The sequence below is a fragment of the Pipra filicauda genome, unplaced genomic scaffold (assembly GCF_003945595.2).
Source record: "Pipra filicauda isolate LSUMZ 115617 unplaced genomic scaffold, ASM394559v2 scaffold555_size307855_pilon, whole genome shotgun sequence".
In the NCBI taxonomy this organism is placed as follows: Eukaryota; Metazoa; Chordata; class Aves; order Passeriformes; family Pipridae; genus Pipra; species Pipra filicauda.
This window is the reverse complement of record NW_024104704.1, coordinates 76,289-88,003: the sequence shown is the minus strand read 5'-3', so window position 1 is coordinate 88,003 and position 11,715 is coordinate 76,289. Positions and strand designations below refer to the sequence as shown.

At 44.6% G+C, this 11,715-nt stretch overlaps 1 protein-coding gene across 1 annotated transcript; it reads left to right on the top strand.

The window, feature by feature from the left end:
• Positions 1–121: 121 nt before the first annotated feature.
• Positions 122–10,270, top strand: PSMC2 (proteasome 26S subunit, ATPase 2). Its single transcript, XM_027741775.2, has 12 exons — positions 122–252; positions 2,446–2,483; positions 4,810–4,891; positions 5,854–5,953; positions 6,292–6,423; positions 7,056–7,128; positions 7,272–7,367; positions 7,626–7,790; positions 8,298–8,385; positions 9,053–9,255; positions 9,813–9,909; positions 10,001–10,270. The coding sequence occupies exons 1-12, from the start codon at positions 183–185 to the stop codon at positions 10,156–10,158; spliced, it is 1,302 nt and encodes a 433-aa protein (XP_027597576.1). The 5' UTR covers positions 122–182; the 3' UTR covers positions 10,159–10,270.
• The last annotated feature ends 1,445 nt before the right edge of the window (positions 10,271–11,715 follow it).

Here is an 11,715-nt window from a genome sequence, read left to right as displayed (position 1 = left end):
CGGGGGCGGTACCGCCGGCGCCGCCTGGGGCTGGCGGGGAGAGCCGCCGGCGGCGCGCGGAACCCCCCGGCGGCGGCCGCGGAGCCCGGGGGGGAAGGAGATGCCGGTGCGCGGGCCGCGGTGCACCCTGGTTTGCGCGCCGGGCGGAAGCGCGGCCGTGCTGCGTAAGGGCGGAGGGCGAGATGCCGGACTACCTGGGAGCCGACCAGAGGAAAACCAAGGAAGAGGAGAAGGAGGACAAGCCCATCCGGGGTGAGGGACGAAGAGGGGGAGACTCTCGGAGCGGCGCCCGGGTGGCGGGCGGGGGCGGCACGACCGTGCCGGGAGCAGCTGCCGGAGCAGAGCCGGGAGCGGCGGGGCCGGGGGCCTGGATGGGAAAAGAGGGATTAGAAATGTCCCTGAGGCGGCTTCTGTCCTCGGCCGCCGCCCCCCTCGTGCCGAAATAAACACCGGTGTGAGGGCCCGGCTTTGGGAATTCCCAGGGAGAATAGAGAAGGACCGATCGGGGCGGGGAGAAGAAATACTGTGTGAGGCTGGTCGGGAAAGCTGCCGAGATCCTCAGGGGAGGAAGACAGAATACCTTTTTAGGTCTAGTTGTCTTGCAAGAGGCTCCTAAAATGCCTGATCTGTTCCTCGTGAGAAAAACAGGCTTTTTGTGGTTCAGTGATGAGTTAAAAGATCAATAAAACGTGATACAATAAAAAAACTACAACTCCCTGAAAGAAGGTTGTGGTGAGGTGGGGGCCAGTCTCTTCTACCTGTCTGTAGCGAGAGGACCGGAGGAAATGGCCTTGAGCTGAGACAGGGGAGATACAGATCAGATACTGGAGAAAAAAATTGTCACTGTTGGGGTGGTCAGGCATTGGAATGGGCTGCCCAGGGAGGTGGTGGAGTCTCCATTTCCCTGGAGGGGTTCAAGAGGCATCTAGATCTGGCACTGGATGACAAGGTTTAGTGGCTACATTGGCAGTTCTGGGTGGACAGTTGGACTTGATGATCTTAAAGTTTGCCACTTCCATTAGTAATTCAGTGGCAGCAGGAGAGGGAGAGGTGGCACATTTTTCCGAGCACACTGGTACAGTGTGAAAATTCCTGGTTGCTCCTTGTGCTTGAATTAAACGTGCCTTTTTATTTCAATTTAATGTGTGTTTTTATTTCACATTAGTAAATATTTAATGATGCATTTAGGAGCACAAGCAGGGCAAAATGTAATCAGTGATGGACTTTGAACTGTTCCCACTCAAGAAAGACTTCTAAATTGCAGCATCACAGTGTTTAGTAGCTATAAAAAAAAAAAAATCAATGGGGTAATACAAATAATCAGGAAAGAAATAAGGATCAACATAAAAGGTCCTCTCAGAATATATATAACGCATACTGCACCCAGGTCATCAGTACTGTGTGGTTTGTGCTCCATCTGCCTTAAAAAAGATACAATGGAATTAGAAAAGAGAGGATACTGAGAGCCAGGAATGGTGGATGGAAACAGCTTTTGGGGGAAGGGAGAGGGCGTGTTGAATGTGTGTTAAACTGCAAGTGATGTGAAAGGGAGCAGGGGGTGACAGTAACAGGGAGTTCTGGTTTTTTTATGTAATGGAGAAGGTTCCCTGGAGCCTCCCTGCAGGACTATGCAGAACTGAACACATGGAACAGCCAATGCTGCTTGTTCTTCTGAGGGAGTTCTGAGGCTCAGGTGAAAGTTTTAGATTCCAGGCTTAAGTCAAGTAAAAGGCAGCACAATGCTGATTTAAACCAGGGGATTCCTTCCCGTGTATTTTGCTGAAAGTTGCTGAAAGTTTGCAGGGATTCAAAAAACCAAACCATTAGCAAAGTTGTTTTAAGGATAGATAATAATGTGTGACCCAGGAGTGGGGTCTTGCCATGTATTTACCACATTTGTGAACCTTCCTGTTTGAGAAGGGATATTAGGCCAGACTGTTGGTCTCGTTTAATCTGACCCTTCCCATGTTTTCTGTTTTACAATAATAAAACTAGTAGTTTACAGTGATGTTTTGTTACTGAGACCAGCTTAGATTTGCTGTTCCCTGCCCACACTGAGCTTTTTGGAAGAGAGACGTCACTGGCAGAAAGTGGTGACAGTGTTCTGTTGATGCTTTCTTAGACATTTAGAAACAAAAAGTTAAAAAGGTGAAGTTTTCATATCTTCCATCCCTCCTTTGTGCAGTCATAGGAAGCTGGAAGAGGCAGAACTTGCTTGCTGTGAGCTCTGGGTGGTGCAGGTTTTGGGACTGAAGAGAGTAGCTGGAGACCCTGTTTTGTTTTTCTTGGCTGTCTGATGCTTCTTTGTTCCACTTTGGTTCAGTGAAAAAGTAGAAACTCAAAAGAATCTCTTTAAAATAAATGTGTTCATCTTTTAGAAGCAGAATCGATGCTGTTGGCTTTGTTTTTAAAACTGGAAGCTAAGTCTCTCCTGTCTTGTTTCAGCTCTGGATGAAGGGGACATTGCCTTGCTGAAAACATATGTAAGTATCCTACACTTATGAGAGTGCTGAAGACAAAAAGCAGTTCCTGTTGGGAATGGAGTGCAGGAGTGGAGGAGTGTGTCATTAGGGAGTAGTTATTAAACCTGCTTAGGCTCCTAATGCTTTTCTCTCCTGCCAAAATCTTCTCTCCCTTTTCGCTGTCCAATGAGAAGGCCCCAACCCACAACCCTAAAAGTAATCCAGTGGGTTTGTTTGCTTGGAAGTAATTAAGGGTTTCTTTATTTTTGTTTTGTATCTCATGGCTGATCACCACAGGCATCTGACAGCCAGGGCTTTACCGGGGCTTTTTCACTCATCAGTTTTCTTGGTTTATAAAAACAATAACTTTCAGACCACTCCTGCCCTCAAATTGACTTTCTTTTAGCATCATGTTAAAAAGCTGTCAGAGAGGGATACATGGACCTTGTCCAAAGGAACGTAGCATTGGGATGCATCTTCCATGGACAATAAGGCTTAAAATGCCAATCTCCCCTCTCTGCTGGTGTAGCAGTTTGAGCCACATTAGAAATCTAAAATCCAATTTTTAGGCTTCCCCTACCCCTTCTCAACAATTTATCCTAACACCGGAGAGAAACTTTCAGGCCAGAGGCTTCTGTAGGGGAAGGGGGAAGTATATTCATTTATTCACACAAATAAATACTATACAAACTAAAGGCAACTATATATATATATATATATTACATTACTATCAGTCAGTCCTTTCAAGCCCCTCCTTTAACTTTAGTCCAGGAGCAGCCTTTAAGGCTTTTGCTGTGGGAGTGTTCTGGGCTCCTGAACACTCCCTCCTCACCAAGTTCCAGCAGTTGTTTGTTGTAGTCTCTCCTCCTCATGAAGTCCGAGAAGATAGCTTTGAGTCCTTGCTCTCCTGCTGCTGGTGATTCCTCCCTCTCGGTGTCCCACCTCGGTTCATAAGCTGCTGCAGTGTAGCTTATCAAGCATCCACATCCTGGAATCCTCATTCCTCCACATCAGTTCTCGGCTGCCCCCGGTCAGCTTCGACAGGCAACTCTCGAGCTCTTGGCTCGTCTCCAATTTCGCCTGGGATTCTTCTCCCGAGCACTGAGCTGATTTATCAGCCCGTCCACTTGGCTCTGCTCAAGTGCTGAGCCTTAAAATCCACCCCCCACCAGCCTAAATGCAGTGGGGGGAAAAAGCCCCCTCGCCTTGGCCACAGGCAGCTCGGTTCAGTTCTGCACTGTCCCAAGCGTCCCGCAGCTGCAGGGGGAGGAAAAGAAGGCCTGGCCTCCTCCCTCTTACCTCAGGTGCTGTGAATCTCTTCCTTCACAGCACACACTCCAAATGCTGACTCTAACTCTAGCCAGAGGCTGAGCTGGGGGGTCGCAGGGCTCCCCTCTCCCACCCAGAGGGGAAGAGAGGGAGCCCAGCCACCCCCAGCCTTGTCCACCTACATGCAGCAGACACCAACAGCAAAACAACCAAGACAGAACTGCCAACCATTTCCAATGCTGTGATATATGATTTTGAGCAGAAGCGAACAACATGAGTGGTGATTGGCTCTCCAGGGAACACTGCCCTGGCACCCAATCACCTCTGAGCCTCCCCAGCCTCTCAGGGGGGGCCAATTTCAAACTATGACAGCTGGGAAGTCCAGTTGGTCTGTGAAAGAACTCTTGAAAGATGAAACTTGCAGCTCAGGGCATGTCTGGATTTGAGTGTTTGGCAGAAATGTGAATTTTGTTGACACTAAGATGCCTCTACAAAGCTCTGAAGTACATCTTGTGCCTGCTGTGGCTTCTCTTCTCATTACCAGTGGTGTGCAAAGGGATCTTGTACAGCAAATCCAGATCTGGATATGCCTGTGTTAGGCAGATCCAGATCAAAAAAAGCATTTTACCACAAGCAAGAATTGTGATTTGCCCCATGATCTTTCTGCTGTCTTCTGCAGATGATAGAAAGGTTGAGTAAGGCACTCAGAGATGGTCTTCAGGTAGTGTATTCAGAATTCTGTCTATATGTGATTTTTAATAGGACTTTTTTAAACTTCTGAAGAAATAGTTTAAAAAAATAAGGCTGAACAAGTTTAAAAGAAAAACAGGTCCTTGAAGTTGATAAATGTGGAAAATTTCCACTTGCAAAATTAGGCAATTATCTGTAGCTGCACTTCACTTTTGCAAACAAAAATATTGTTACTGGAACTTGATTCTGTCTTTTTTGGCTGTGCTCAGTAGTTGGCTGTTGCACCAGGACAGTCTGTTGAACATCTTGATGCTCAGCTGCTCTTGTCGTGTTTTCCTAAACATGAGATAATTTGAGTTATGAAATCTACGTGCTATTCCTTTTCCAGGGCCAGAGCACGTACTCAAGGCAGATCAAGCAAGTAGAAGATGATATTCAACAACTACTTAAGAAGATCAATGAGCTCACTGGTATGTGCCTTTCTTGAGATGGCTTTCAACAGAAGAGCCACAGATACCAAAACAAGTGTTGTAAGAAGCTGATTTTAAACAACTTCTGCATTGGTTTATTGTTGTTATTTTTCTCAAGAGAATGCAGGGGGTTTTTTGGTAACATGAGATTTTTGCTTAGTAGGTGATGGGTTTTCTGATTGGGCAGGGCTAATCAGTACATCTGATTTTGTAATTTTGTATTTTAACACATTTTTAATCAAAACTGTAATTTTTATGTATATAGCAGCAGCATGAAACAAATGCTCCTTTCTGACACTAGATAATGAAGTAGTGGTACCAGTCCTTGTGTAATGAAGAAATGTGTAGCAGAACAGTTAGAATTTCAAATCAGCTGGGTTAAAATCAGTAACAATGGCAATTAATTTGTTTCCTAATTTTTCTTCTTTTCACTGACGTATGTTTGTGGCCCTGTTGCTAATCCTGTAGTGGCCCTCAGTTTTGCCAGGAAGACCACAACTTCTCCTGTAGAATAACCTTGATTCTCTCAAATACATTGTGGAGATGGTACTTGTTATATCCATATTTTGGAAGATTTATGGAGGTTTTCATCTGTGGGAGTCCTTTGGCTTCTTATCTCACACTGAAGCTTTCCCTCAGTGAAAGCACATGCAGAGTTTCTCTCCTTCTCTGGAAGGTAGACATCCAGTGTCTGTGATATCTGTGTCAGGCTGAAATATTCCCACATTGCAAGATTGTATGAGAGAGTGGCCAGGCTGGGATCTGCACGTTTAGCTGCAGTCACGTGACATCTTTCTTTAGGAAACTTGTTTTTTAGGAAGTCCATCAAAGACACGTGTGAGTGTGTTTTGGAGGCCTCTCAAGAAGCTTCCTGCAGGCTTATCTCTAAGGTTTTGGTGTGGGAAGGATTGCTCATGTCCCATTTAGCTGCTTCTTCCTCAGCTTGTCTGTCCTGCACACAGGAATCAAGGAATCCGACACTGGCCTGGCTCCTCCTGCTCTTTGGGATCTGGCTGCAGATAAACAAACTCTCCAAAGTGAGCAACCATTACAAGTTGCAAGGTGAGTGTGCTCTTCCTCTTTCAGTGGAGCTCCACAGTGTTAAAAATGTGATTTATAGCTTATGTGTAGACTTCTTTAAAAAATCAGGTTCGCACGTTGTGCATATTGGAGGTGCTTTTTACCACTGAATCATAAAGGAACTGTGTTACGTACTTTATACTAGTACTTATACTAGTACTTTATACTTCCTGCAGCTATTGTATCATGCCATAATAATGGAATTACAAGTGCAACAGCTATTTTGGTGTATTTGGGACATAGAGTCTCTTATCTTGATGCTTATGCAGATAACAAGCCAGGCTGTGTGCCGGGAGGTGTAACTGTGTGTTCTGTATTAGGTGCACAAAGATAATCAATGCAGACTCCGAGGATCCCAAGTACATTATCAATGTCAAGCAGTTTGCCAAGTTCGTGGTGGATCTCAGTGACCAGGTGGCACCTACTGACATAGAAGAAGGCATGAGAGTTGGGTATGCAAAGTCTTTGTGTTCTTCTGAGTCTTCCTGGAGAGCAAAGCTTTCTCTGAGTTGTCTCATGTCTTAGTTTGACATGTCAACAGCCATCATTTTATTTCAAATTTTTGCTGCGGTTGAAATTACAACACTAATGTCTTTCTCTTGGAAGCTGGTAGCTAACCTGCATGCTCTGATGGAATCTTTTGATTTTGATGTTATTCTGACAAAAACCACATGTAATGGACTGAAGCCTTTCAGTCTGGGCCCCGATAGCCCCAGTTCTCAGGGAGCCTGCCTAGCCCAAAGTCTGTTTCTTCTTTGGCACTTGCACAGTTACAGGGCAGCCAGGAAATGTTCACCGAAGAGATGAAACTTTGAGAATCAATATTTTGCCACTTTGCTCTGTGGGATATTTTGAAATTTAGTTTTCAAAATACTTTGGAATTAATAGTTTTGGAAACCTTAAAATTTTCTGCAGAAAGAATTCCAGTTTCTAGCTCATCTGACTATTAGCTTTCAGGGCCGGGCTGTCTTCATGCCAGAGAAAAGAACAGTTTAAGAATTCACCTTCTCATTTACAGAGTTGTTTCTACATTGCAGTTTAATTAACCGGTGTTAAAATAATGGTCTTTATGCTTTCTCACCAGGGTGGACAGAAACAAGTATCAAATCCATATCCCCTTGCCTCCAAAGATTGATCCCACAGTCACCATGATGCAAGTGAGAACTCCCTTTACTTACTTTGACATTGCTTTGTCTTGTAGCTGTGATTACTTTAGCTGGATTTTGTTCTGGGCTGTGAAAGCCTGGAGAGATTCACAGCAGCAGGCTGGTAACTGCTCCCTCACCTCTTTGTTGTGCAGGTAGAAGAAAAGCCTGATGTCACTTACAGTGATGTTGGTGGTTGTAAAGAGCAGATTGAAAAGCTGAGAGAGGTGGTTGAAACCCCTCTGCTTCATGTGAGTAACCTCCATATTGAAACCTTTATTATTTTTGAAGTATTCTGGTCATCTGTCAGCATCTGGAAAAGCAAGAAAAGACAGTGTAGCTGAATGTAAACAGCGGAGTGAAAGGAAGTCTGGTTTTAACAAGTGAAATACAGCTTAGCCCACTTTATATTGCTCTTCATTGATGACTTTCTTAATTTGTATTTACGCTTTGCTGCACATAATCTTTAATTTGCACATAACCCTGCCTTCTGTCTCCCACTGTTACAGCCTGAAAGATTTGTGAACCTTGGGATTGAGCCTCCCAAAGGAGTGCTGTTGTTTGGGCCACCTGGCACAGGCAAAACCCTCTGTGCCCGTGCTGTTGCCAACAGGACTGACGCCTGCTTCATCAGGGTGATTGGGTCTGAGCTGGTGCAGAAGTATGTGGGAGAGGTAAGAGCAAATACTTGAGGGAATGTGGAGAGATTTGCACATTTCCCTTACGGGGACCAGACACTGCAGTGGCAATGAGGGATGGATGGACTTGGATGCTGCAGATACAGGTGGGGAAGGAGTTGTCAGACAAATTGCTGCAGGTCAGGCGATGGGGAAAGTACCTGAGGTTTGCTGTCACTGATGAAAGGGGTTTTGCAGTGCAGAGTTCAGTCTGTGGTTCAGGAGGGACTCTGGGATTAGGATTCTGTTCCCAACTCTGCCACTTATTTCTCACTTGGCCCTGAGGTAAATTATTTCATGTGTACTTCTAAGTTCAAGAGCAGTAATTTTTCTCTCCTTTATAAATTGTTTTAAACATCCATTTTATGAATGTCCTATTATATATGTGAACAAATAAAAAGTTTTTTCATTGGAAACTTAGAAGTGTCTGGGAGCATGAAAAGTTCGATAGTTTTCCTTTAATGCGCCTCAAAACTCTAACAAAATCTTAATTTTTGCTTTCAGGGAGCTCGTATGGTTCGTGAACTCTTTGAAATGGCCAGAACTAAAAAAGCTTGTCTTATATTCTTTGATGAGATTGATGCCATTGGAGGTATGTTATTAGTGGCTATAGTTCTAATCCCATATGAGAGCTTCCAGGTTTCTTTTCATGTTGTAGTTCTTTATCTGGAGTGCTGCATTTCAAGAAATGTGCTTGTAAACACCGTGTTAGCAAAACTACTCCCAGCACACCCCATGTCTAGGAAACTGTCAGGAAGTGGTTTATACAGCCCCAAGGAGAAGCCATTTTTGTACATTTGGAACACCCAGATTATTTGAACTTTAGTGAAGAATCTCTGTATTATGTTTGCAAACAAGTATTGTTAACTTAAACCCCGTTCAGCTTCTGGCCTAGACACCAAATCTTTGTTACTGCCTGAACATGGAATTTTTTTCTCAAAGGAAGTGCTTAGGTCCTTTGAAGTAGAACAGTTTTTACACAGACAAGGGAGGATTTTGGTTGAGGGGAGGCAAAACAAACAAACTACACTTATAAATTCCAGCAGCTTGGCCAGTTGTTACACAGGGAGGTACAGGCCCTTTGGTACGAAGGATGAAGATCCAACAGTTAGTTTATCTGACAGGTAGCAGCACTAACTCTTGGTTTGAAATGCATTGTTTCCAAATAACCCCCTCACACCTTTTTAACTCATCACAAGTACTTGGGTACCATCTAAAATCATTTCCCTCACTGTGGAATTCCTGCATCCCCTCTCCAGGTGCTCGTTTCGACGACGGGGCGGGGGGTGACAATGAGGTGCAGCGCACGATGCTGGAGCTGATCAACCAGCTGGATGGGTTTGACCCACGGGGCAACATCAAGGTGCTGATGGCCACAAACAGACCCGACACTCTGGACCCGGCGCTGATGAGGCCTGGCAGGCTGGACAGGAAGATTGAGTTCAGCTTGCCTGACCTGGAGGTGAGAACACTCTTCCACAGCCAAGTGTGTTCTGATGCCAGAGTGTTTCTTCAGTTGGGGCTTTATTGTCTGGAAGTTCATGAGAGTTAAAGAGTCCTTCCAAAAGCAGGACTCTTAACTGATGTGAAACTATTTGGAAATTTGGGGGATTAAAGGTGTGCCAAAGGTTTTCCCACACTGCACAGATCCCACCCCTGGCTGAGAAGCCATGGTGAACAGCTGTAATCACTGCTCAACAGATGTTCCTGCCTCAACAGATAAAAAATCCTATAACTAGATCCATGATACAGTTCAGAAGTTGGAATGTGTTTTCTTTTGGCTCTTTTGAGAGAGATTACTTGAGGTACTTCCATGACTAAAGCTATTTTTAAAGCTATTTTCCTAAATTTGTATCATGGAAACTTAAACATTCCAGTTCAGACATGGGAAACTACAGCTGGGCAGCAAATACAGGATGTATTTTCTATGTGCCCATGCTGTGGATGTGGACAGTTGCAGGCTGGAGTCATCATCTCTTTCATGCCATGAACACCTCTGTCCTCCACCCTTTTTTCCAGGGGCGAACTCACATCTTCAAGATCCACGCTCGTTCCATGAGTGTTGAGAGAGACATCAGGTTTGAGCTGTTGGCTCGGCTGTGTCCCAACAGCACAGGTGAGCTGAATGTGTTCAGTTATTTAAACAATTCTGTGTGTGCTTTGTCTCCACTGTCAGTGTTGAATTGTTTTATCCCTTTCTTCCCAAGGCGCCGAGATCCGCAGTGTCTGCACGGAGGCAGGAATGTTTGCCATCCGAGCACGCCGGAAGATTGCAACGGAGAAGGATTTCTTGGAAGCAGTGAACAAAGTCATTAAATCCTATGCGAAATTCAGTGCTACCCCCCGCTACATGACCTACAACTAATGCAGGGAATGTTTTTCATGTTCCTCTTAAACCTTCTGCGGAACACAAATACAAGTGTAGTAATTAATGTTTTGTTCTTGGAAGCCAGAAATAAATAGAGTATTCCAAAGAGCAGGTGCGTGTTCATTGCAAGTGTGTTCTACACCAGTGGAGTATTGCTGCTGCAGGGAAAAAAATCCCAGAGGAATTCTGGTAACACAACCTAAAGGAGTGAGATAATTTTAAATCAGATACCTAGGCAGTGTTAGACATCCCAAGTTTGGATTTCTGGTCACCATTTACAACCCAAAATTTGTAATCTGAGCCATAGAGGTGTGAAGGACCCTTAAGTTTCCGGGTGTACTGAGAAATGTTTGTGTGATGCTCAGCACTGAGGTGTAGGTGCATCCTAAGAAAACTCGGGAGCTGCCACTGGAAGGCATGTGTGATGGTCTGAGTCATTGCCCAGCTTAGGGAGAACACAAAAGGACATTTTTTCTCTCCCCGAGTGAATGCTCTGGTACCATCACAGCTTGGTTGTTTTTCCTCCAGTGGTTTTCTTCATCCCTTTTGATGAGATTCTTTGTTTCTTACAAAACAGTAAGAGAGTCAAGGAGGAAGAGGTAAGTGTAATTTCTTAGTGCTAAGGAAAGAAAGATTGCTTTTCCCTGATCCTGCTCTGAAACACTTTGACATCAGTCCACTAGTGTGCACTTTGATGCGTTGTATGACTTGTCTGAGATGCCTCTACACACAGAGGATGACCATGACAGACACCCAGTGCTCCATAGTTGGGCAGTGGCTGATAGTTGTTGGCAACAGGCCTTAAAAGGTTGATTGTCACTCATCTGACATGTTCCTGTAGAGCTGGGTGTGCCTTCATCTTCCTATTTTCAAGTGTTGCATTGAAGTGGTTATCTGGAAGGGGGAAGAGCTTGAAGAAATAACTGAGGAGAAAAATGGTTTTGGGAACTGCTTTGTCTTGGAAGTGAGAGTTTTATTTGGTCTCATTTTGATAAAACTGACATCAATTTAACAAGCTTAAATTGTGAAGCCACTTTTATTTTCTTTGAAGAGGAAGTGTGTGCAATAGGGAGAGAGTGTACACAGCACATGCACTGGGTTAGGATTTTGGCTGGTGTCAGTATCTTGAAAAAGCAAACTCAGGCAATTCTGAGTTTTTGCCCATGCCTGCTGAAGAGCTCATCTCAATGGTTATGTGTCCTTTTGGGAAGAATATGTTGGGGAGAGATGCTAGTTTATTGGTGGGACACAATGCTTTTCATTTTAAGCCCAAGAGGTAGGTGGTTGAGAGAGCAGCACTGACAGTATCTCTGTTTACCAGGAACAGCACTCGAAGTCAAGTGTACTTCTACTCAAGAAGGATAAGTGAAGTATGTAAAGAGAGTTTTGATCTTACAGGTATCCTAATTTATATCATCAGTACTCTTGCAAAAAAGGAGGGGAAGAGGAATATTACCCTGATTGTTAAGAGGCATCGAACCAGACTTGGGCTATGAAGTGACTTCTGCTGTGGTGGGGCTTCAGCAGCCAAGGGGTGGAGGCACTATCCTGTCC